General features: G+C 40.6%; 1 protein-coding gene and 1 long non-coding RNA gene across 21 annotated transcripts in view; one reads left to right on the top strand and one right to left on the bottom strand.

Annotated features, from left to right (window-relative positions):
* The window catches only part of TENM2 (teneurin transmembrane protein 2), a 704,879-nt gene that overhangs the window by 549,583 nt on the left and 128,471 nt on the right, over positions 1–26,825 (top strand). For all 20 annotated transcript variants that reach the window (XM_081899086.1, XM_081899100.1, XM_081899097.1 and 17 more), the window contains 2 exons: positions 10,187–10,309; positions 23,715–23,920. In XM_081899086.1, coding sequence (XP_081755212.1) covers positions 10,187–10,309; positions 23,715–23,920 — 329 coding nt within the window. The remainder of the gene's footprint in view (positions 1–10,186; positions 10,310–23,714; positions 23,921–26,825) is intronic.
* Positions 14,945–22,928, bottom strand: LOC309363148. Its single transcript, XR_014165276.1, has 3 exons — positions 22,873–22,928; positions 21,305–21,522; positions 14,945–15,002 (listed from the first exon to the last, which is right to left on the bottom strand). It is a non-coding gene; the product is annotated as an uncharacterized lncRNA (long non-coding RNA).

The following is a 26,825-nucleotide window of genomic DNA, read 5'->3' on the forward strand; positions in this document are numbered from 1 at the left end:
ATTTATGGTGGCATTGTGATATTACACCAAACATTTGGTCAACTGTTTTTACAGAAATAGATCTAATATATAGCACAACTATTTTATTGTCTCCTTTATTAGCCTTGTGGGAGGATTTAGAATGATTCTTGTCAACATTTACAGTATGCCATAGCGAGATGTTAGGTTTTTTTATGGTGGCTGCTAATTTAGAGATAGCTAGAACTTGGTGTTCTGCAATAGGTTTTTTTATTGATTTTTAGTGTGCTTGAGTCTGGGCAGTTGCTCTGGCAGTAAACCTGGCATGCCAATTCCAAGCAGCCGGGGTAAAATGAACCCATTATCTTTTTATGTCACTTGGTAATCATTTATTTCACATATGCAATGTGAGGACCATACAAGACAACTGCCCTAGATTGTTTGCAATCTGTGGATAGATGTAAAGATTTTGTCTGTTTTTCATGTACTTTCTTATATATCTGCATTGTTTTTGACTGCATTAGCTGTTCCTTGTGGAGAAACATATGTGCTTATTGTTCATATTTTATTGTTACATTTTGAAAATAAAAATACATTTCAAAAATTCATGATTTAGGTAACACTAGCCAGATTCAATTGTAACCATTGTTTTCAAACCTACTTTCCACAATAGTTTCTAATGCTGATTTATGAAGAAACCAGTTGCATTGATGCTACTGAGACTCTCCGTCTTGGTTCATGCCAGCATGGTAACGGAGGATGACATTCAGCCCAGAAAAGAGAGAGCTCCAGTGATGGCTCCTAATTTGCAAACCTTGGTTTGCAAGGAGTTAATGATATGCTTGCACCAAACTAATGCATGCAATGAGCACTCTGCCTTTTATTGGTAATTAAGAACTTTGACAGGTCATGCATGATCATTTTAGCTCTCGTTTATTTTAAACTTTCCACAACTGGGAACTTGGCTACTGCTCCTCTCTTAAAATAACACAATAGCCACCATATTTTGAACGGTGAATTGTATTAAAGTAAGCTGGCACATGGCAGACAGTTTTCATTCCTCACCCAGAGGCACTCTCAGATAATTACACAACAGCAGGGTCCCTGTTTTACCACATACTTAAGCCTAATGTTTAATCCTATCTTGAATATGCTACAATGGTTCCAAATTCAAATGCACATCTAGTAAAGGTGTACTACCTTAGATGTTACTACAATGTTTCCCTAAAAAGTACCTCTTTTACAATTCTGCACTTTTCCTGCTTCCTACCCAATTTCATTCCTGCTGGGAACAGTCAGAGAAAACTGTCAAGTAAAAGTATAGCTGTGTCTTCTGCTTTTTAGATGCATTTTAAACGTGCCCTATCTACAGATACAATTTTGTCTAGCTAAAGGAAGGAAAGGGCCTAGAATCACTATTTTCTAAGATGGCTGGTATGAGGAGGGGGCTAGGCTCCTGGGCACAGACTTTTGCTTCATGGTGCAGAGAAAGCGGATGGCAAAGCTTTCAACCGTCCCTTATTTGGCAGGAAACTCCCTTATCCCAGCGCCGTGTCCCGCTGCTGTCCCTTATTGATGATGTCCCTTAAATTTCCCGGGTTTCAAAGGAAGCAGCTCCTCTCCCTCCCTCCCTGCCAGCCAGGGAAGAGGGAGGCTCCAACTGTGTTGCTTGGCTGCCCGGCCCGCCCCCCCTGGCCTCCTCTCACCAGCCTCGCCCCCCAGGAACCCCTCCTCGACAGGACTGAGGAGCCTTGAGAGGAGAGCGAGGGCAACCATAGAGAAAGCAGTTCAGAGAGAGGAGGAGAGGCGGAGGTGCGGGCAGGTGTTCCAAGGGCTAACCATAGAGGGGGAAAGCGGAGGAAGGACCGCAAGCGCTTCTCCCATAGATTTGTAGTGGTAGACTAGCATAGATGGTCTGATCTGCGGGTTTACTTCGGGCGCTATTCCCCCCCCCCCTTCCTCCTGCCCTGCCTGATGGAACTGAGAGCTGCAGATGGAGCACGAGAGAAAAGATACAGAACTGCAGCAGCATCTTCGTAGCTTGGACTTCGTTTTGCACGAAATGTGGTTGCTGCTTGTAGTTATTTAATTGCAGTGTTTCATCAGCGGGTGTCTTGAGCAGCAACCTCTGGAAACGAAGGGCTAAAAACCGGCGCTGCTCTCCCAAATTATCTGGTCCCTTTTAACTTTGTATTTCAGCTGGTTGACTAAAATCCCTTATTTTGGCTTCTGATCCCTTATTTTCGAGGCTGCTGGTCCCTTATTTTCAAATCTGTAAGTTAACAGCTATGGCGGATGGGGAGACATCTCTCTCTCTCGCTCTTCCTCTCTCTCCCCCCCCCCATAACTCTAAAACCTGGGGGCATCCAGTGAAGCTGAATAGAGAGCGATTTAGGATAGACCAAAGGAAGTACTTCACATAACCAGGACCAGCCCAATATATTTTGGTGCCTTAACAGGCCCCGTAAATGCCAGCTCCCTCAAGTCTAGGCACATGGTACTCAAAGCTAGCCAAGTTATTTTTGCACCTGGGGAAGGAAACCCCGGAAGCACCTCTTCTCCCTTCAGGACAGTAAAATTGTAAAAATAATAAATAAAATAATATACCAATCTTTGATGATACTGAAAACCAGCTGCCTCACTTTGCCCAATGTTATGACTGACCCAGTAGAAAGCACATAGTTAAAGTAGAAAATTTGCTATCTCAAGATGTAGTAAAAGGGGGTGGTTTATTTGTTATTTGTACTTGTAGCCCACTCTTCATCACACTGTGATCTATACACCTTATGATCTTTCTGTGAAGGGAGGGATAGAAAATTAATAAAAAAATACAAACTGTCCCAGGGTTGGTTACATAAATAACATAAATAACAAATTAGGCAAATACATGGTAGGGGAGAAATTTGATTCAGTTCACATTTAAAACCAAATTTATCAACTTTGCACTTTCTGACACACATGGGAAATGAAACACAGCCCTCCTTAAAAATCCACACACCTGATTTTTGTAATGCACTTTTCCAACCAACCAGTGTTTACCAAAAAAGCATATATTAGGTAAACATGTGCATACAATGACTACATTAGTGAAAAATATATTTAAAATGAATTATATTAGGAGAAATTGCTAACAAAAATGTATACATTAGTCAAAACTGCATGCAAATTGTGTTTATTGGGAGAAATTCACATTAAATAAATATTGCCAATTGCTGCAGAGTTGTGGAGAGAACTTAAATTGGCAGATCCTTCCATCCCTAATGGTAGTTGCTTATAAATGGCTTCTTTGCATGATGGATATATATTACCTCCAGTATCAGAGGCAGTGTGCCTCTGAATGCCAGTTGCGGGGAAACATGGGTTTGAGAGTGCTTTTGCATTCATATCCTGCTTGTGGGCTTTGCATAGGCACCTGGTTGTTCGTTGTTAGAACAGAAATTTGGACTAGATAAATCTTTGGTCTGAATCCGCAGGGCTCTTACATTCTTACTGCTGTATTTATCACACACAACAAAGTTGTTTTGCACACATGTAAACAAGGTCCTAAGTCTACCTGCAATATTATTTTTCTAGACCAAATCCATTCATGCTTGCTTGATCAGTGGTAATTACAGGCACTTTTGTTTGGTTCCCCAAAATTTTGTGTTTTGCATATTTTAATGGATCTGTCAATAATAAGTTGTTACTTGTTTTGGCTTACTGTGATGCAGTGAGATACAAATAAAAATGTGTGTTAGAATCTTAGAATTACTGGCATTATGTTGTATATTGAAGATAACACATGTGGAATTGATGCATAGTAAAAAGGGGCTGATGGGAAATGGATCGTAGACTGTATTTGACATGTGTGCCCTTTTCCATGTAAAATACAATGTATTATTCTTGTTCTTTATTTTCATTCAGGTCCTCTAGCCAAAGAGGACACAGGGCAAAGAGACTGCATTTTGAATCTTAAGGTTGCCACAAAAGCAGGCTCATTATATTTGGTTTCAGGAATTGATGAATCTTGTGCCAATTTTCTGCTCTCTGTACAATCTAAGGTCTGTCATGAGAATAGATGAATGGTGTTGCTGCAATATGTTCTCTTGCACAGCCTTTGTCCTAAGATTTCAAATTCTGAATGCAGCATGCAGTGCTGTTATCATTCTTGTGACAAAAATTGCATTCGCAAAGTGGCACAAAATCAAAACATTTCTTCAAGAGGACTGAAGGGAAGAAATACAAAAAGAGAATAAAACAGAAGTTTGTTCTCATTGCTGTCAGAATAGAAGATAGAAAACTAATGATAATACAGGTTGTTACTATTGTTCCAGTTCTTTTTAAACATGCTTTCTGGTGGTGCTTCAGGGAATTTAAAGCCAGATCTTGTGATTTTTATTTTATTTTATAAAAAAAACTGTAATGTAATTCCAAGTGTGTGTAAGCTTTTCAAGTATTTTGGAAGCAGAAAGACTAAAATTGGACACGGAGGGGTAAATTTTCAAAGCATTGCATGGGCGATAGGCGCACAAATCCCATTACAGCTAATGGGATTTGTGGGCGTATCTGTCGTGCATTGCTTTGAAAATTCATTCCATTCCATTCACGCAATGCAGGCCTGGAGAAGAAATATCACTGACTCAGTTTTGAAAGACGATTTTGTGTTTATTTCACCCAAATCCTCTTTTACATATAAGTACGCTGAAAAGCATTAGATGACTCCCATTCCCTTTTTGGAAACAGGGATCCAAAATGAAGCAAGGCATACATTTTAAAGGAACCTGGACTCTTCCTTACTGCCCACCCCCACCCCAGGCTGTTGGCTGCTATCATTCATCCTTCATCAATATCCATGCTGACAGCCATTAGTTCCCCTGTTTTCCCCACCTACTGACAGAAGTAGCTGTGGATGGATAACAGATAAATGAAAAGGATTCCTCGTTCTCTTGCCTTCTTCCACCTATATATCAAGCAGCAAGTAAGAGGCTTTATTCTAGAACTGCAAGTAATAGTAAACATCAACATGTACAGCAGAACATGAACTCAGTATGTGATTTAATGCACACACTAAAATGCACATACTATGATTATTACATAGAAGTAGATGCCATTGAGCTAAAAATGACTTACAAGCAAGAGTGTGTAGGTTTGCAGCCATAATCTTGGAAAATATAATTTGAGAACAATCATGCTTTGCCGCTTGCAGCATACAGCAACACACATTTGCAATGCTACATTTTTATCATTGAGATACACCGATTTAGCAGCTTCCTGGCATTAGATTGCTTAATCTAGAGTCTCTGTGTAGTGACACCTAGCTAATTTTGCCACTTACATGAAATTATACCCTCTAAAGACATGTAAAGACTATCATTTGTGACACCTAAGCTTACCATTATGTGCCTCTACCATTCCCATAACTAAAACTGGTCCTCAGCCATTTGTTAACCATGTTTAGATTTTTTTAAAAAATAATAATAATTGGGTACCAGGTTTTAGCTTTGGAACTGGGCCATCAAGCAGCCTTTTTATGACTCATTCTGAAGCCTGCAAAAACAGCCAATGGCACATGCAGAATGGCTTTCTGTGGGAAATGCCTTAGGTAATTTGATCCTGTAGATCTGCTGGGATTTAAAAACAATGCTTGAGGCATCTGTGCTGGGGAATGATTGGTAATTGGGTTCACATTGCAAGGTACCGTATTTCTGCCACAACATAAGTTAAAGCACCACAAGGCTGTTAAGAAGCCAAGAGGTCCAGGTTGAATGTACTGAAAGAACATGTTGATGCTTAAAGATACCTGGGCTTTCAAGGCAGCCTAGAGAAGCAGCATCTGAACAGATGTGACTTGCATTTACAGGCCGGTTACAAGACAGATCTCACTGGTTAAATCAGAGGTGGCGAAACTTTTTGGCCTCATGGGTCAGATCTTGATCTCCCTCATTCCACAGGCGAACTTTGATAGGTCAGCAGGGACACTCGCCTGTCAATAATTTGACATCATGTTTGTGGGCAGGATTCAACCAACAGTGGAAGGCTGTGCAAGAACTTCTGCTACTGCAAGGCAACTTCCGCCCTCTCCTCCCCTTACATGACCCCTTCACCTCCCCAGTTGTGAGGGGTCAGAAGAACCTAGAACTGTGAGCAAAGGGAGAAGAGGGCAGATTGTTCCATTAGGCAAGCAGGCATGCTTGCACTGGGGGAGCAATCTTTTTAGTGCTACATTGAATCCCTCCCTATGTCAGGTTACTTATGAGTAGGAGATCCCAACCACCTGTGACCATTGACCCACAGGAGCCCACCAGCCCATTCCCCTCAGAGAACATGCTGGCAAAAAAGCACTCAGCAGAGTTAAACTCTCTGCTTGACAGCTGATGTGTGGGAAGGGTTTGATGCTGTGTTCTGCAGGGTCTGTTTTACCAGCATATAACCCACAGGGAATGTGTTTGCAAAGCACTGCCACAACACACTGGATTGAACCTCACCCATCAGCTGACATCACCTGTTAACATGCCAGTTCTCCGAGTGAAGAGCAAAAATGTGTAGAAAGTGACCCCATTGTTTAGGTTTCGGTTTTAATTTCCCAGTCCCAATGTTTAACAAAAATTCATTTGCACACCTTTGACAGCAACATACCTTTCTTGCTTTCTTTATATTTACTTGTAGTACTAATCTTCTGGGGTTTGATTCACAGTTATAAAGTCCGAACCAATGATGTTGTATAAAACAAATTTTATTATAAGTCAAGAGCCTAGCATCTATTGAAGACTTGGCCTTGCAAACTTAACTGTCTTTCATTTAAGATGAGCAGTGGGTATTTTCTTCTCCTGCTATATATTGACAATGCTGATCCTTAAAAAAATCTTCAGCTCTTGATAACCCTCTCTCTAAACACAGTGTGTATCTGGCTACTGTGTTTACACAAGCAGATGACGATGTCACTCCACATATTTCATCTAATACGTATTGATTGGTTCTTTATCCTTTGCCAGACACTTCTGTGTGAGAACAGTTTAGCAATGCCCCACAAAGCTGCTGTGACCTCAGTATGTGAAGGATACGATCTCTTGTTTCCCTATGTGATTGCTCAAAGTCTCAACAACTATGTTGCTTGTTAGCAAAATCAGAGTTGCATCTAGCTATGCTCATTCTGCTTTGTATTCCCCCCCAAGGGAAAAACACCACATGGATGTGGGTGTTTGTGTGGGGTGCTTATTAAAGCTGTCTGTGGACTAATGCCGGCTCCCTCGGCCTGAAGCAAGATGAGCGCCTCACCCCATAGTTGCCTTTGACTGGACTTCATCGTCCTTTACCTTTTACCTTAATATATGTACCCCTTCACACATTTCTGTGGAAGTCAGCCCAGGAGGATTTTGTCACTTTAGACTCATACATTTTTTATGGCTGATTGCACTAAGCAGCCTCAAACATAATGTTGTAAGGCCTGGGCCTGCTTCACCACGTAGCTGCTCTGTTGGCCCTTTATCCTGACCCTCAAGACCCAGCTATTCCATTTCCAGGCCTCTCTTGAGTAGGTCCTGTCAATGGTGATGAATTGTACATTCCTTCTGAACTGTAGCCATAACTACCATTGGAGACTAGGCCTACCAAATTCATTTCACTTGTGACCCCTGCTACATTTGAACCAGACTCTCCTGAGAGAAACTGTTTTTAAAAATTAACCCACTGTGTCCTCTTTCCAGTCCTTCAACGGCTGACTGGCCATTTGTAAGGTAGAGAACGGAACTCAGCAAAACCATTTAGTGCTCAACACAGACTAGGAACGAAGTATATTTGTGAAGAATAATACCTCCAAACTCATTAACTGGTCTTGCACATTAATAATTCAAAGCACATTTAATTATTGCACTGGTTGTAATGAGGCAAGTTTTTCAGATAGATCTGAGCAATTGGAAATGGGGGACAAAGCTACATAATTTGCTGCATAGGGGTAATACTGAGTTCTGTAAATCCTGAAGGAAGGAAGGTTGGTTAGTTGACGGATAGTCCTTAAGGATGCTGGGTCACAATTTGGGGTTCATGAATGTATTCGTCCTTTTAAACTGCCTGGTGACACGAGACAGCCATCACTTGCTGCTTCTATTGTCTGCCTGCTTCCCTCGCCCACAGTAAGGCACATCAGGAGTCCTGCTGAAAAGGGCAGGTGACTGGACTGGAAAAGGAATGGACAGGATATACCATGGCTGCCTTGCTCCCCTCTGCACTGGGAACTTGAAAGATGCAAGGCTGTTCTCTGGCAACTCTTCATGTTGGTGACATAAGGAGCAGGAGCATCTGTAATCTGTGACCTGTTCCTTTATAAACGAAACCTGGCATTAGAAAATCAGGAAGGATTTCACAAGGATAGCTCAAAAGGCAGGCAGATGTAGTACAGTCAAGCCAGCAGTCATATTCCATATATGAATCTTTGGACTATTAAAATATCACTGTCCTATCACTTACTTTAAACCAGCTATTCTTAAGGCAGTGCTCCTAGGTCTTTAAAAGCTGGGATCTTCTGGAGGGTCCTGTTCCCCTTGTACTTCTGAGGAGGTATGGGCATGTTGGCATATGCAAATTTTATGCAAATATGTACCATGGATCTTTCCCCTGAATATTATGAGTATCTAAGTACTTAGCAATACCCCTGCTGCTTGTGTCTTTCAAACTATGTGTTGTAATTGGACTTCAATATATTGCACTTGAAAGAGTCAGTTTTGCTCCTCAGAATTTAAGGTAATATGGTTGATGTTTATTTCCTTATGGTGGGCACACACACCTGAGGGCCATTTCACAGAGAGTAGACAGGGAGCTGCAGACAAATTGCAGTGTTGGGGAACATATTCAGAGCCAAACTAGACATCAATTTGTGTAGCAAGCAGCAATGTCTAAGCATGGTCGTAACCAGGATCATTGGGGGGGGGGCAAAACTGAGCTACCCATGATGTGATTGGTCAGATAGTTAAGTATTTTTACTTATTTACTTTATTCCCCCCCCGCCCCCGCCCCTTGCCATGCCCATGTCTGTGAGGTTTTTAAAAAAATATATAGGTGGGTTCTTTTGGTACTGCAGCATACAGGAGGAAACGTTTATTTATTCACTTTCAAGCTGGGATCCAGACAGAAAGATTATCCCTGCAAATTAAGGTTTTTTTGGCGGGGGGGGGAAGCTCCCTTGGGTGCTAACCCTCGTAGGCATGGTGGGAGAGTATTTCTGGATTGCAGTGGAAGAGAAAAAGGATACCCCCATGTGCTGCAGTCTTGATGACAATCCCACACACCCTTGCACTTACAATTGAATAAAGACAAAAGCACATCTGTAGCAGCATGATAAGCATTTAGCATAACATGTAGCATGGTCCTCATACTATACAATTTTAGGTGTAAACATCTTTAAGCAGCTATAAAATGTAACATGTGAAATGGCTCTTTGTTCATAGGTGCTTTTGAGAAGTCTGTTTCTCCAGAGACAACACAGACACAAAAGAAAGGAGTGTAACCTGTAAAACAATGCTTCTCTCATACTACTTTCAACCTCTTAAAAACTATGGTTAGGCTTAACTATTATTTTTCCACCCTCTTTTTTTACAGTTCCTAGGTGTCTTCCAGAAAGGTAAAGACAATGACACGAAAGCAAATGTTTTCTGATTAATCACCGGCTAATAGCGACTGTTAATTAAACAGTTGCTTTCCCCAGTGAGTTTTAAATGTCCTCTACACAATGAGATCCAAAAATGAACTCTACACATGTTAAAACACTGAAGAAAGGCTTTGCATTTATTGTGAAATGTATTACGCACATTTCAGTTCTAAATAGAGGCAGCTGTCAGACTTTCAACTGGATTCTTGGCATGTTTACTCAGCAGTAAGTCCCCCTTATTCGGTGGAACTGACTTCTATCTGATTGTGCACACTATTGCAGTCTTTGCACAACAAAATAATATGATTTTATTTTGAGGAATGTTTTGTCTTTGTACTTTTTTATAGTGGCATGTTAATGAACCACTTTTTGTCTCTTATCCAGTTATTTTTATTATATGTAGTCTTATCTATATATTTTTCATTGTACTACACTGAAGCAGTTCAACAAATATAAAATACATTGCTCCCATGCATTACACCCCCTGCCCCGAAAAAAGCTTTTTTCCCTCCTGAAGCAGCTTTATTTTAAAATGGTTTCCTCTTCCCTCATGTCTTTTGTAATGTATACATTGTATGTTTATTTTTCCCGGCTTTCTGTGTCTTGCAGCAATGCATATGCTTGGGCTAAACTGGCAGCTACAACCAGCAGATGGACACACCTTTAACAATGGGATACGGACTGGATTGCCAGGCTCTGATGATGTAGCAACAATGCCATCTGGAGGTAAAGGTGAGGATTCAGCTGCATCTTTTGCTGTTTGTAGAACAACCAGTCTTTCACATACCACAACCTGTAGTTAAGGCTTTAAAATAAATGTATTTCATTTGAGTATATTAAAAACATTATTCATGGTCCACTTCCAGGAGTACTGTTACTTGCATCATTCTTCTCCCTGAATTCCACTTGTACTGCCATATCTGGCAAAATTGCAACAGTTTTAAAAGGGACCTTATCCTGCAGTTTCAGCTTTAATACATATCCCTAGCAGTTCTGAGCAACAATAATATGGACTGCTGAACTTCACATCCCATACTGTGGATAGCTTGGAAATTTTAAAGAGATGCATAACCAGAGTGAGGGGAAACAACATGGGGATTGCTTCTGAAGAAATAGATTATTGCTTCCATGCTTGCTTCATTGGGAAACTAAGAAAAAACAGAGGTTATATGGAAAAATGGTAGGATGGTCATTTTCCTTTTGAAATTTGTATATTTGAAGGAAAGCACAAACCATTTTTGTTTATAAAACATATGCTGAGGACTTTCAGGTCACCATATAAACTCTAGATTTTTGATCAATTATGCTGAGGGTAGTTAACATCATGAATAGAGTTGCCAACTCCTTCCCCTCCGCCACCCCAGCCTTCTTTTCCCTTTGCTGTGGCTTGATATGCAGATACTAGCAAGCACTAAAATTTATCTCAGTGCCATAGAAGTTTTTACTTGCTGATTTCTGAAAAGTGAACTGCTGTTAACGACACAAGCCCAAGCTAGGTAGGACATACTTCTTATGGCCAGTTGATAATCCTAATCCTGACTAGACCTCAAACACATAGACCTCACAATGAAGGGGATTGTTTCCGATTTACTCCCCTGTGGGCTTGCTGCTGCTCTTTCTGTCAAGGCCCTTGTGTGGCACGACAGGCAGAAGCTCAGCAAGCAGACCCTTTTCTGTCACAGAGATGAAGACGTAAGAGTCCTCACCTGTTGAATTTTTCTGCCTGTAATACAAATGCTGATGACACAGGAGTCTTGCCGGGGGTGGGGGGAGATTACCACATTTATCATGTACTGGCAGTCTCCAGGACTAGAGCAGAAAAGAAAGAAATGGATGATTTAGGAGCAGCTAGAAAAGAGCAAAAAAATTACAACCAAATGTACAGCAAAAAGAGTCGTGTGGCACCTTAAAAAAAGTAACAAATTATATTATGTCATCAGCTTTTTTTATCTAGAGGCCCTCTCATCAGATATAAAGAAATTAATGATCTTTGAATATTATATTTGAACCCATATGTTCTTCTCTGCAATAATAAAACAAACTTCAAAAAGACATGACATGGTAGCAGAAGAAGTCTGAAAGGTTTGCTGCCTTTTCCTTTTCATTCACTTAATTTAAGGCTAATGTTGCCAGGCCAGCAGTTTTTAAGAAGCCCTCTGTCAAGCTTTTCACACACCAGCTGTTTCAGGTCCTGCCTCCTCGGTTGTGCAGAATGACCTTTCATAATTGACAGAGCCCAGGATGAAGCCAGCAACTACTTTAAAAAGATGATAGCCTTCCAAACTGAGAGAGACACATGTTAGCCCTTGAAATATGAGCAGCAAGATAACTCTGTCTTATGCTACCTTTTTGCAGTGTGGAAGTAAATGTGAACCTCTTAGGTTGAAAACCTCACTTGCATCTGAGTAAACATGCATAGGGCTGGCTATATAAGAAGCATTGTCTCCCTGTATTCAGGGGTGAGTGCACGTTTTGCTGTTGAAAACTGGCCAGATGTTCTTCTTGTACTAATAAACTTGGTATTTTATCAAAGCATGATCAGAAGCTGAAAGTAATGTAGTATGTTGAGTGGGCATTTGTCATTACATTTGTCATTTGTCTGCTTTGGTCAGAAAAACTGTGGAGAAACAGAGGGAAGGATAAACATTACAGCAGTACACAATATTTGTCTGCTGCTAATTAATCAGGGTATGCTACGGGGTCACAGCCTGACCTACTGTGGGTTTTACCTGGAACACTATCACTATTCAAATGTGTGGTTAAAAATTAAGAAGTGGTTTCCAAAATGCATGTTTCAGCTAAATGTATGTCCCAGGTCTAAAATGGTTGAAAATTACTAATCTACAAATATCTAAAGAGAATAAGCACCAGATAGAGAGGGGGGATTTTTCACACAGTGCAGGTAGGCATAGTTGTTCCATCCATAACTCCTAAATAATTCAAATGATAGAATAGTGGGTAAACAATCAAATGGATTATTTCTAGTTCTAATTTTTCTATGCTATGATGTCCTGACTTCTAAATATGCTCAGGTTATTAGACACAGTAACCTAGGAAGTGTGACCTGCTATGTACAGCTTGGTATTGCAAATGGTAGAATGTATTATAAATGTATTATAAATGTATTATAAAAATCAGCTTACCAATTATTTTGAACATGTGATCATTCTAACATGCAAGCACGTGTGGAGTAAGAAATTAACGCATTGCACCGTATTGCTCCTCTTCATCTTCTTTGATATTTGAAATGGAAGCCCTCAAAATGTCAAATTCCATATATCCAGCACCCTTGTCTATCCCACAAAGCATTGTTGCATTTAGTCATTTGCATTTAGGCTGTGTTTTAATCAAGGTATGCAATGTGTTGTGGGATGCTTAACCTTATTAAGTACTGTACCAAGTAAATTATACCTTAGGGCACATTAAGATGCAAACAAGCAAAAGGATGTAATGTGAATTCATGCAGCATTGAACATTGGTAAAGGTTTTGATTTCTCATAAATTTCAGTGTACTACTTTCAAAGCACTGTAATTGATGTGAAATCCATTATTATTACTCATGTGAAATACAATTAATGTGAATTATTTAGTATTACATCACTTGTTTGTGAATTGTTATTGTTTATATTTTTATTGAATTTATATCCCACCCTTCCTCCTGAAGGAGTCAAGGAGGCCAGAGGCTTTGATAATCCTTCATCCTTAGCATTTGTACTCTGAGATACTGTACATCACACTTGTCACCTTTCTGATGAAGTTGAAGTGAACCCATGATATAGTGATTTGTCAAACCTTTAGTCACTACATGGGTGGCTAACTACGTGGGGTACCAGACAATAATTTCTGGTTGTGACCTTCCCATGCAGTGGCAAGATGCACTGTGCTTACCCCAGAGGCTTCTGTCAAAAATAAGAACAGTGGGATTGGCCAAAAACTGTTCCATTAGACGCGCAGCACAATAAAAGGAGCTGCCCCACAGGGTAGGCAGTGTCAGGAGCACATTTCCACCCCATTTCCTGCCAGTTTGTCTATGGAAAAGAATGAGGGGTTCCTGAAGTGGAGGTTGGAAGAAGATACTCTCCCTGCTCAGCTGATTGTGGATGGTCAACAGAAGGAAAATCTAGAGAAGGAAGAATATAATTTTAGGATGATGTCTTGTCTGCCTGGCTAAACATTGTGTGAACCTTAACTCAACACATCTTCTCTGAATGACATGTGGGCATAAATAAGACCAAGGCAGCTGAACTCACCTAAGGCACCACCAAGAACAGCTCTGACTCTGTCCAGTGTATTTTGACAATCTTTAAGAAGCTGTGGCATATTGAGCAAACATTTATTCATCCATGGGGTGTTTGCTCAACATGCCACAGTTAGTCGCTGGCTTCAGGGCTTGGGGGGAGGGGGATTTTGACCACAGGTGGATTGGCTGGGTCCTGTGAGTTTTTTCCTTCCTGAAAGCAATCTTCACAACCTTGGAGTGGATCCTTAGTAGGGAGGAGCATGGGAGGGGCACCTCACCCCAATCCAGCATGGAATCCCCTTAAGGGACCTTAGAGGGTGGTGCTTTCCAGAAGCTCAGCTTCAGGGCTGGTGGGCCACAGCACCCCCTACTAGTGATTGGATGAGGTCCACTGGAAGCTGTTCACACTATGGCAGACCTCAACAGTGGTTGAATAACATGGATACATGCTCAGTAGAGTTGTGGCCCAATTTAATCCAGCACCACCACAGCTTCACTGTGTCTGGGTCTTAAATCTTCCAAACTTCCTTGATATTGGTTAATATGAGCTCAGTTCTGAGAAACAAAATGTGCTATCCTGGGCACATTCAATAATGTTATGAGTCAATTTGTCTGTCTGAGATGCAGCTTATGCTGCTATTGTCCATGCTGTGTCATTTTCAGAATATCCTTTTGAAGGGAGGATAAAAATGGATACCTTTGGCCTCAGATTCCCCCCCCCCCCCCACACACACACACTCGGGCATGCTTGAGAAGTAATGAGCTCCACTCTGCAGTGCACATGACAAAACAATAATTTGAACTGGGTAAATAACACCCGTCTAAAAATAAATAATGGAGAAAGGAGATCAATCTTATATTTACAGGTGGCTAAATACATATTTGATTTACAGATCAAAATGACTTCCCTGGGTAAAAAGAAGAAATAAGCATTTAAAACTTCCTTTCATATAGACTTGTGATAAAAGAGAAAAAACTGCAAAGTATTTTTAGCAGCTATGAGACCTGAGATAAGCAAACTCCAAGACACCAGCTTGCAGCATTTTTAAATTCTGCCACTGTTATTCTATTCTAGAGTATTATAGTTTAGCTAAAGGCTCACCTCTTCTTTTTTTTTAGATTTTCTCCATGGTTTCTTCTAGCTTATGCTACATCAGAATGTTACTGATGGTTTGCATTAGCCCCCTGAAATATGCACATGTAAATGAACAGATTGACAAACAGTGGGTGAAAATGGAGGATGCAAGCATTCCTGTAGACCAGAGTTTTTCAACATTTTTGTGTCCACGTCTTCCTTGACCAACTGCATTCTTTCTGCGGCACCCCTGTGGGGCTCAGGAGCCCAGTTATGTCACCCCTTGCCTGCCAAGCTGGCAGCTTCTCACCCTTTTCGAACACCCTTGTGGAGTGTTTCCTCGACCTCCTCTCCTCTCTCCTTGGGAGTCCTCTGAGCTCCCCCCCCCCAAAGAGAAGTGACTCCTCACACTGTCCAGCGGGGCCCTGGATCCTGTCTGTCCATTCCCAACAGCAAAGGCTGGTGGACTGGCTGGCGTAGGGTCCCTCGCCCACTTGCTTACTTATTCCAATGCTGCCTCAGCTCCTGGCAACCAGCTCTCCCTGGTCAACCCCAGAGGCACCTGAGGAACCTGTAGCCAGTACTGCTGCAAGATTTTGGAAGGCAGAGACACAAGAAGGCATCAGGGGAAGGGAGGGAAGGAAAGAGGAACAGAGGCCAGTGTTGCCCGCGGCACCCCTGACCATCATTCAAGGCACTCCAGGGTGCCATGGCACACTGGTTGAAAACCACTGCTGTAGACCATGAAAACAAAATGGATCAATGCTGGAAATAAATACATTTGTTTAAGCTATCTAGGACCGCTGGAGTGTCTTTAGTGCAAAATTTGTTACTCTGTGTGTGTGTGTGTGTGTGTGTGTGTGTGTGTGTGTGTGTGTGTGTGTATATATATATATATATATATATATATATATATATATATATGCTTTCGTAGATTTTCACGGGTACAGGAATGCAGGTTTTGGTGTCCTCGGGTGTCTTCCCGTGTAAAAGTTGGGGTGTCTAGGCGACGTTTCGACGAGGTCTCACTCGTCATCTTCAGGCTGGTGCTTTCGGCTTCTTGTTACTGGAACAGAGCAGGATCTCAGTGTTTGAGTTCCTATAAATACTGTTGAGGGGGTGTGGTGTATAGCCTCCAATGTTCTGGGCAGAGAGGAAGTTCCCAGGCTAGTGTGCCTTTTCTTCTTTTGTTCCTTAATTACTTGAGGGATATCCTGAGTGATTTCTTGAGTGATATCCTGAGTACCACTTAGGTGGGTCATTAGGTGTGGATTAGTTGCTAAAGTCTTTGTGTCTTGACCTCTTGAACTTTGTGAAGAGTTTTTCTGAGAAGATGGCTGTACTGCACTTAGTTGTGCTCTGGCTTGGCTTCGTGTATAGGGGCGAGCTGTGGTTTTGTGGCTTGTGTCAGCCAGATCTGTGTAGGGATTGCAGGGGTGTGCAGCCTACACCCCAAAATACAATTCACTATGGAAATAGAAGCCAACAACCAACTTCCCTTCCTTGACGTCCTAATCTACAAAAAACCGGATGGCTCCCTAGGACACACTATCTACCGGAAAAAAACACACACCAACCGCTACTTACATGCACAATCACACCACCACCCTGCACAAATAAACTCCGTAGCCAAGACTCTCATCTCCAGAACCAAACGCCTGGCTGACAAAGACCACTTGACAACTGAGTTACAGAATCTCTCAAATGTGTTAATTGCCAATGGATACCAGCAAAACAGGGTTACGAAGCTAATCCAAAAAGAAACACCCCCCAAAAACCAAGACACAGAAGAAAACAATGGCATGGCCCTCCTTCCTTATATCAAGGGCACTACAGATAAAATTAGCAAAATCCTCCATAAACACAATATCAAAACAGCCTTTTGCACCAACCAAAAAATAGCCAATATCCTCAGAAACCCCAAGGATAAAATCCAGTTGGAAAACCAAGGGGTCTATGAAATACCCTGCAAAGTCTGCCCAGCCACGTACATTGGACAAACAAACAGACGAATAAATGCACGTATCGCAGAACACAAGAATGCCGTCAAAAAAGAAGAAAAAACTTCCTCTCTTTTCCAACACATGAAAGAAACAGGACACGAAATTAATTTTGCAGACTCCAAATTGCTCTTTAACATGGAACATCACCACAAGAGAATAATCATGGAAGCCATCGAGATAGAGAAACACCCTCACAACATGAACAAGCGTGACGACACATCCCGCTTGCCAGACATCTGGAAATTAGCCCTCCCCACAAAAACTGACACCAGATCCAGAGGCACACAGAACGCCATCACCAATCAACCACACCAGACCCAAACCCAGACCCTCTCCACAGATAAATTACAGACACCATCCAGCAGCCAAACCATGGAGGCACCTCCGGATGCTGCACCCCCCTGCAATCCCTACACAGATCTGGCTGACACAAGCCACAAAACCACAGCTCGCCCCTATACACGAAGCCAAGCCAGAGCACAACTAAGTGCAGTACAGCCATCTTCTCAGAAAAACTCTTCACAAAGTTCAAGAGGTCAAGACACAAAGACTTTAGCAACTAATCCACACCTAATGACCCACCTAAGTGGTACTCAGGATATCACTCAAGAAATCACTCAGGATATCCCTCAAGTAATTAAGGAACAAAAGAAGAAAAGGCACACTAGCCTGGGAACTTCCTCTCTGCCCAGAACATTGGAGGCTATACACCACACCCCCTCAACAGTATTTATAGGAACTCAAACACTGAGATCCTGCTCTGTTCCAGTAACAAGAAGCCGAAAGCACCAGCCTGAAGATGACGAGTGAGACCTCGTCGAAACGTCGCCTAGACACCCCAACTTTTACACGGGAAGACACCCGAGGACACCAAAACCTGCATATATATATATAATATACACACACACTCACACATGCATAAGATTTGCAGTGCTTTAGTTTTAGAAACAAAGTAGATCAGACTGGATATGAGTTTATTTAATGGCAACATTGCAGCCTGGTTGTATTTATGTGTTATACACCATTCCAATCTCCAAGTGGTGTGAAATTCAAGGGGTTCCAGGCGCCTTTATGATATATGGTAGATTTACACATATATACGATGGAGGGGTTCACAGCATTAACACCCTATTCCAGGAATTTGTATCCTTGCTTAGATTTTAACATTTACTGGATCCACGAATTAATAGGGTCTCGGTATGTAGCCTAGCCCCACCGTAAAAAAACTCATATGTTTCATTTACTGTTTCATGCCTAGGTCTGAGCTGTTAGTACTCTTTCTGCCTATCTAATCACACAGTACTGAACTCTCTCTCTCTCTCTCTCTCTCTCTCTCTCTCTCTCTCTCTCACACACACACACACACACACACACACACACACACACGTCATGGGAGCAGCCTTCCCCCCCCTGTATGTTTATTTTAGTATTTTGACCATCTGAAATGTGTTCTTTTCTTCTACATTTAAAAAAACTGTTAGTGTTCATTTAGAGCAAGTAAGTTGACATTGCAGCTTTGTGAGAGATAGGCACTTTTTTAGTTCTAGGAAGTAAAGCAGTAGTTACTACAGGAGAATGTAGACTCAGCAGAACTATAAGCAAGTGCTATTAGCAGAATTTATTGACAGCTCAAAACTGTATCATATATGGCATGAACTGTGTTAATAGACAATGAAATACAAGTCTTCTGAGCCCTTCTAAGAGTTCAAATGATCCCTGGGCTAGTTGCACTGCCTATAGAATTAATGGGAATGAAGTGTGATGTCTTACAAAATACTCAGTATTCAGTTTTATTTGCTACAGATAAAAATATGTGGTGCAGAATAATTTCTAAAGCAGATTTATGCAGGCGTACTTTATAACTTTTGTTAAATTTTACAGGTACTCTTGTAGGGGCTTCATTTCTATAACCTACTTTGCAGCATCTTTTTATCATTTCAGTTTTAGATGAACTAAGTCAGGGGTCAGCAACCTAAGACCCATGGGCCGGAAGCGGCCTGCGGAGGTCATTTGACCGGCCCACGAGCCACACCCAAACTGAGTTGCCCGCTCGCACGCTGTGCTAAACTGGCACAGCACGATGCAGGGACTTGCTTCCATGGTGCCGAAAATCGCCCCTGCGCATGCACAGATGTTGGAAATCACAAGCTTGCACACCCACACAAGTGCACAATCCAGCCCATGGAGGGATCCCCACGGGGCCAAACCGGCCCAGGCAAGATAAACCTTGCTGACCCCTGAACTAAGTCTAAGGAGACAAAACTGTTCAAAACTTATTTGCCTCTAATGCTTGTAGGAGACTCTACTATTTTTAATTGTATTTCTTTTTAATTGATTGAAATATTTGAAATTTGTTCCTGAGTTGTGCACTGCCTAAATATCCACAATTCCATAGAATTATAACATTTGAATGGGATGTCAAATTGATTTGTTTAACATCACCATGAAAAAAGGATGATAACTCATGTAGCTCACCAATTTAGTCCATTATTCCTAAAGTACATCTTCAAAGATCTGTATTAAATAGCCTATCCACTGCAGTAACAAGAAGTATGAAATATGCAAGTATGAGGCTACTACAGTGGTCTTTCCATCACAGCCTTTGACTTCTGCCTTCCACTTTAAAACACCTGTTACTTTTGCAGAAGGAGTTAGCTGTTCTAGAGCCCAAAGCTAAGTTTTTCAGAGAGCTTCTTATTAACTTCACTGCAGTTTGGTTCATGCTTATGAAATATTCAGATAAGGAAATTGAAAACAAAGTTAATTAATTCTGCAAATACTCCTTACTACGCAAGTATGCTGAAGGCACATGATATATGTATTCTCCACCATTTCAGTACAGGGGACATTTTTCAGTTACTACAATGCCATTTGCTTATCACATCTTTAATGTGCCAGTATGCCTCAATTAAAGAGAAAACATATCTTAATGAAACATACAAGCCAATAATTGATAATATGGAAGGGCATACAGTGGACAAAAAAGAGAAACAAGTTATTTTAAAAACATCTTCCTGTCTTTGCACTGTGACAGTGTCCATAGGTGTAAGGCTGTCCCTCCACTGGTATAGTATTTGAATGGAATCTATTCATATACAATTTAACGTTTGTAGGATTAAATTGCGCAGTCAAGTGAGCCGGTTTGGCTTACTTGCATAGAACTTGGAATCTCTGTGATGCAACGGGTCAGTTCATATGGCTGTTAACCAGGTTGGTGGTTCGAGCCCACCCAGGGACAGCTGTGGGCAGGATTCATGCATTGCAGGGGATTGGACTAGATGACACTCAAGATCCCTTCCAACTCTATGGTTCATGTGGATAAACCCTGTTCAAAAACTATACCCATGTGTGGGTGACTTGAGTGGTGAAAGTGGCGATGGGCATCTCCAATGGGCTCCCTCACTACAAATGGGAAAAGTTAGGGTAGAGTGGTTTGGTTTATAAGACAATGTTATATATTCATTTTGCTAGCTCTTGTTTCACAATAAGCTGGTAGAACAAAGAATCAGAAGTTCTGTCTTCTTCTCCTACCCATCGGAAGGTATCCATGGGGTCATACTTGGGCTCAATTTCCAAAGCATTGCCAATGGCTTGGCAGTGGTGTTTTGCTGCTCTCTTAGCCCAGCCCACTGCTGTGATCTTACAGCAACCCTTCAAGCAATCATGTAGGGTTGACTTAGGCTTTTGTGGGGAAGCATCACTTTGGCTTAAGCCAACTAGAGTCCATTGTCATCTTGGAAGCAGAGATCAACAAAGCTTAGCAGAGAAAGGGAAACTGTAGGGCAGATGTTTGTTGACTTACTGCTGAATATTATGTGCATATATCATGGTCCTCTTACCAGGTTCAGGAGCAGATAATGTGATCTGTTACCCACAATAGAGGTGTGTCAATCCACAAGAAGGTATTATTTTATTTAAAAGTTAAAATCTGGACATGTTTTTAACCTATGGAAACTTCCTCATTGGATTATATTCTCCCCATACTGCTCCAAACAACAGAATTGTATGGCACCTTAAATTATGCCTTAAGCCTTTAGTTCTTACATTGACATAAGATTCTGTGTTGTTTTTGAACAAATAGTAAAGCTGTTATGTTTTCGTTATTTGACTCATTGCTTGGGTAACCTTGGGTCTATAGTCCAAGCATGGAAGTTACAATATTAGGAAAAGCTTTGTTGTCTTAATTGAATGATGAAATCTGCATCAATTTGCAAATACATGGCACTTCTTACGTTCTTAAGTGATAGATGCAAATTACACCTTTTATATTCTAGCCTTTCTATCCATCACTGCCACTGACTGATGTGCTACCCTTAGTACATTGCCATGTTCTTGATAGTTGGTATTTCTCTTTTTATTATGAGGATGCCAATACCTGGTTGTGTTGCTTGGTTCCTCAAGGTACTTACAGATCTTCAGATGAAAGACAGTGCTTGTAGAAAGGATCATTGTTCCATTATGAATCTTCACTTGATACCTCTTGAGGATGATGAGTTGCTCAGGCATACCCACATAGGCATGTTGCTTGATATTACATTAATCCCATTCGTTCCATTCGTAGCCAACATGCTCTTGTGTTTCTCTTTGCCTTTTCTTTGTCCTCGGATATTGTTGAAGACCCATTAACCTAGAAAATTCAAAAAAGACACAGCTTATTGAAAACTGTTATTCAAAGATTAACAATGTTCAGTCAAAGCATTCTCTTACCATGTAAAGACATTGGCAACAGAATATGTTTAAATGGCTTTTCATTACATGCAAGTGTAAGCCTCAAGAGCACAGGCAATTTGGAATTTAAAATTGAAAACTTGTTGCAGTGGTAATTACATTTAAAGACAATGGATGCAGAGGATATGTTTTGGTACTTACTTGGATTATACACACTTCCCTGCCACATTGTTATGCCCTTGTTGAAAGTGCTGTCTCTCACAGATAATATTTGGCAAAAATTATGACAGATTTTGGCAAACTGATTCACTTCCAGAGGTGTAACTATATCCTAGATGTGTGTTCTTATATGGGTGCAAATTTATCTAAACCATATTTGTGATCATGTCAAACATATCAGATTTAACAATCTGAATTAAAAACATATAGTAATATAAACTTCTATAAATATTAGAAGGGTAGAAAAAAGCTTCAATTTTATCACATACTTTAAAGCAGCTGGACAGCTGAAACTGAAATAAGATTCACAATCTTGAAATACTTTCATTTTATTTTAATTAAGGTTTCTATCCAGTCCCTCATCATTGCCTCTGAAAATCTTAACACCTGTGCAACTCTGTATTGGGAGAGGTGTTCCTGAGCTCCAATTTTTTAAGCAACACTTTGAATTGGATCATGTAACATATACGTAGTTAGTACAGATCTCATAGAATCAAAGTAAATAAAATAAGCTGATCTACTTAACAATCTGGCAGTAACATTCTGCACTAACCGTAGTTTTTGAACCATATTCAAGGGAATTCCATGTTGAAAGTGTTACAGAGTTTCATAATCCAAACGGGAGATTACCAGAAGATGGATCTCTGTGGCCAGCAGTGACCAGGAATGCCATAGCTGGTGAACTAGCTAAACATCATAATAAGCGCTCCATGGCACTGACACTACCTGATAATACTGTAAGCTATTCAACTGCCCAAGTCACCGAATTAAATTGAATTGCAGAAGCTCCAATATACACAATATTTGTTCTACTAACTTATGGAATTAATTGTTGAAAGATGTGACTTTTAGTCAAGGTTCTTTAAATCATTAGACAAATATTGGGATGATTGTTGCCTTTGTGCCATGTTTGTGAGCTGCTTTGGAGCACCTGGTTGTCATGTCAAAGATGGTTCTGCATGAAATGAAATGATCCAGCAAGGCAATTCTTATGTCCTCATGGTTATACTACCACACACCAATAATGAACAAAAAAATCCACTCTAAAAGCGACAAAATTATGCAGACAAAATCATGAAGCTCGACCTACCTTATGTTGCTGAAAAGACAAATAATGGGCGATGCTCTTATTTATTTTATTTAAAAATATTTTTCTGCCACTCTTCATCCAAAATCTCACAGTTTTCCCAGGTGCAGTCCAAAGTTGCTTGTTCAGAAAGTTGTTGTTTGTCAAGAATCAGCAAGGAGTTCTTAACTATATTGGAGAGATAATTTTATTTTTCAGCTGGTCAAGTTTCAAGCAACACAAGCCTTTGGAAAACAATACATTTGGTTTCATTCTAATCTTATATTTAGCAGAAGCAAATCTAAAATTAATGGACTTGGGTTTTACTTTTTTTAATAGTGTGGTTGTTTACGAACTTGCTTGGTATTTGACATATGATGAATAAAATTCCTCAATCAGTGAATTTACATTGAAATTACCCCCTTCCTTTCCCTTTTGAAATTACTGCCTTACTTTCCCATGTGGATTTATTTTTATATCCCATTCACATTAGGATGTTGAAAAGGCTGCAAGGAGCTTTTAATGTGCTTAGCTGCCTCTCTGCTCTTATTATGTTTGATCAGTAAAGAGCAATCATGGAATTAAAAATGGGAGAGGAAGCTGTATGCAAGATTTCAGAAGCCCCAGGGAGCAAGTTTATAGCTTTCTAAGAAGCAGATTCTCACACTTACACTGAAATAACTCTATTGAAAGCAGTGTATTTTCACTACTTTTTTTTAAAGAAATGGGTTGATAAATTAGTCTTGTCAATTAAGTTTTTCTTTGACGTCTAAGATTGCCACACAGTTTCATCTTAAATGAGACTGCTAAATATATAGCTATTTGAATCTGACTTTCATCTGCTTTTATTGGCTCTTGTCTTCCAGGACCTTGGGCCTCTAGAAACAACAGCATAGATAGCGGGGAGGCAGAGGTCGGACGGAGGGTCACTCAGGAAGTACCACAAGGAGTATTCTGGCGGTCACAAATCCATATCACACAGCCACAATTCCTGAAATTCAATATCTCGTTAGGGAAGGATGCCCTTTTTGCTGTATACATAAGAAGAGGACTGCCACCTTCACATGTACAGGTATTGTATGAAGATGTTTCATGGGGGGAAGTGTTAGTGATTATTTTAATTCTTCGGTGGGATTATGTTCTAGGATCTGGAGATACAGAGTTTCTGAAAGAATTTTGTGAGTTTCCCTGCCTCCACTTCACCTTATTGGCTGCTACTGTAGGAGTGAGGAAATTCAGCAGTACCCACCAAGTTGTTTTGTATTACTAGACTTTGCTGTGAATGGAGAAGAAAGAGAATGTACAGAAGTGCTGTTTTCTGCAAAACCTTTGCATTTCCCATAACATTTCTTGTCAGAGTGAGCTTCTGCAGAACATATGGAATATTATCTGTGTCCTAGGTTGCCTTGCTGTGTGTTAATTTGTAGTAGCATTTTTATGGATGCAGCTCTTCTACATTTTCATCATTTGGGATGTTCTTAGTTTGAAGAGAGAATTACCAGGTGAAAATTCAGTTCCATCTCCTTAACATAGCTCAAACACAGCAGATCCATAAGGCACATTCTATCCTGGGATTTTACTTTATTGTTGTCTTGAATAAGTTTTTAAATCCACAAATCTTGGCTTAAGCTTTCTCCTGAGTGAGCTTTTTCCCTGCAGGAGCCTACAGCTCAAGCATTCCCCAGACAAAAGCTTCAATTCTTCTTTTATCCTGGCTTGAGTTAACAATATTCACCTATTTCAATAACCAAAAATTATGCACTAACTTTCTGCACAGCTATAAAGCTTGACAATAGGGTAACTCAACTGAGCAGGATCCATCGATTGCTTAATGTGATTCTAGAAACAAACAGTCAGCCTGTTCCATATCAAAATGAAAGCAGCAATAAAAGCCCCCCCCCTTTACATCTCACTAGATTAATAGAAATAATCTGAATTTGACATTGGATGTTGCCCTAAAGTTAAAATTGAAAACACCATGTTCCTTCAGTTTAAAAATGTGATCTGTGAAAAGAGCATAAAACTTCACTTGACAGTTCATCACTGATGAGTGCTGATATGCCAAAGCAAGTCGAATCCTTTGTGGGAACAAGTCAATAATCAGAAAATTAGGTACATGATTAACCTGAGACTATGAAGACTCAGATCCTGTCTGAGAGCTCCAATGAGATTGAAACTTCTCTGTATTACTGTTTAGCAAATATTCCAAGAGCCTAGTTTAGTCAGTCAAACTGATGGAGCTGTATACTTGTTCAGAATATGTTTTGCAATTCTGTGGATAGGGAGTAGTGTTTCAGAGGGACAGCAAAATTCCATAAATGTTGGCTTGCAATGCTTGTGAGCTTAACATAAAAGAATGCAGTGCTATCTCAGGCAAATTGGTTTCTATCATGTGGCAAATTATAAAATATTTGCCAAACGTTTTGCCTCCCCCCCCCCCCCCGCAAGTGAAGGGGCTGTCAGGAGGAGTGAGAGTTCCTATAATAATGTTTAGTGGTAAGCTGTAGGTACAATATTATTCAGCTGAGTGTCATTAGCGGCTGAGTTGCTAAGGACCGGGTGGCAAGTTTGTGCTGAATTCCAAACTGACATTTCCCAGTGCATTTTAGACTGTGGGATATGTTGGTGAGACGTCCGTAGGATATGTTGGTGAGAAAGAGTTTTTATAGTAAGTTTTGCTAAACTTTCTTACAAGGTAACCACACTAAAAAGTTAAAAATTGTTTATTTGTCATTATAGAAAGAAACAGTATGAGGTGCCCTGAGGTAATTTTCCTGTGAACATTTGCATGATAGTACAGGGAGTAGAAATAGCAAGGGAGAAAAAGGGAGGTAGTGAAAGGGAAGGAATCCGTTGACTAAGAGAAAGCTCTAGATAATACTTACCCTTTAGAGACACTTCAGAGATTCAAAGAACACAGCAAAAGAAGAGAGATCACAATGCTCTTCCTTTTTTACTTTTGGTGTTGCATGGGACTTGCAGTATCTCCATGGGAAAACTTCTTTTGCTTCTTCTTTGAAGGTTCAAACTACTTCTTAGGAACTTGCCTTGCCTGAATATGCTTCACTCATTGTATTCTTTTGTAATTAGCATTTCATGCTTCAAAAACACAAATAACAACAGAACCCATTAAATGCAGCATGAAGGCATACATTCCAAGAAGTGGGGGAAATGCAAAACTGAATAATTCCAAGATGCAACACTCAACACTTCATAGGAGCATGAAGGACAACTTCACCTCAAAACCAAGGAAGCACTGCATCCAATTGCATTTTCTTCTGTTATATCAACAGCTTCTCTGTGAGGAGCAGGATAGACAAGATTGCAAATAAAAGGCTGGTGAAGAGAAAAATTCTTTGTAACAAGCCTATGCCTGATGTTGGGGAGGGCGGGAGGTGAGGAAGCTGGATGGTTTAGAAGTGGGAGGAAAAAAGGAAGTAGAACAGTTCAGCCTGATGTTCACCTGAAAGGAAGTGGCATGGCTATATTTTTGTTTGAAAAAGAAGTGGGATGTCAACCCATCCTATCCAGCCTTACTTTGAATTGTTATAACAATTTGGAGTTATTTTTTTAAAAAAATACAAATCTTGCACAAAGCATAGGAAGGGGCTTTTTATTGGTTTACAGGAGCTAGGTTTGTTATAACAGGAGTAGGGAGATCTGTGGTGCTCCAGATGTTGGGATCAGATAGAATCATAGAGTTGGAGGGGACCATGAGGATCATCTCATGGTCCAACCTCCTGCAATGCAGGAATATGCAGCTGTCCCATACGGGGATCGAACCTGCAGCCTTTGGTTATCAGCACCAACTGAGCTATCCAGGCTAAATTTGTTAGACTTAGCTTCTTATCAGCCTAAGCCAGCATAGGCAATGCTCAAGGGTGATGGGAGCTGTAGTCCAAGAACACCTGAAGGGCCACAGGTTCCATAGCTGCTTTACAATAACTCTTAACATTTTTGTTTCTATACGGTGGCTC

Source organism: Podarcis melisellensis (genome assembly GCF_964234715.1).
Source record: "Podarcis melisellensis genome assembly, chromosome: 2".
In the NCBI taxonomy this organism is placed as follows: Eukaryota; Metazoa; Chordata; class Lepidosauria; order Squamata; family Lacertidae; genus Podarcis; species Podarcis melisellensis.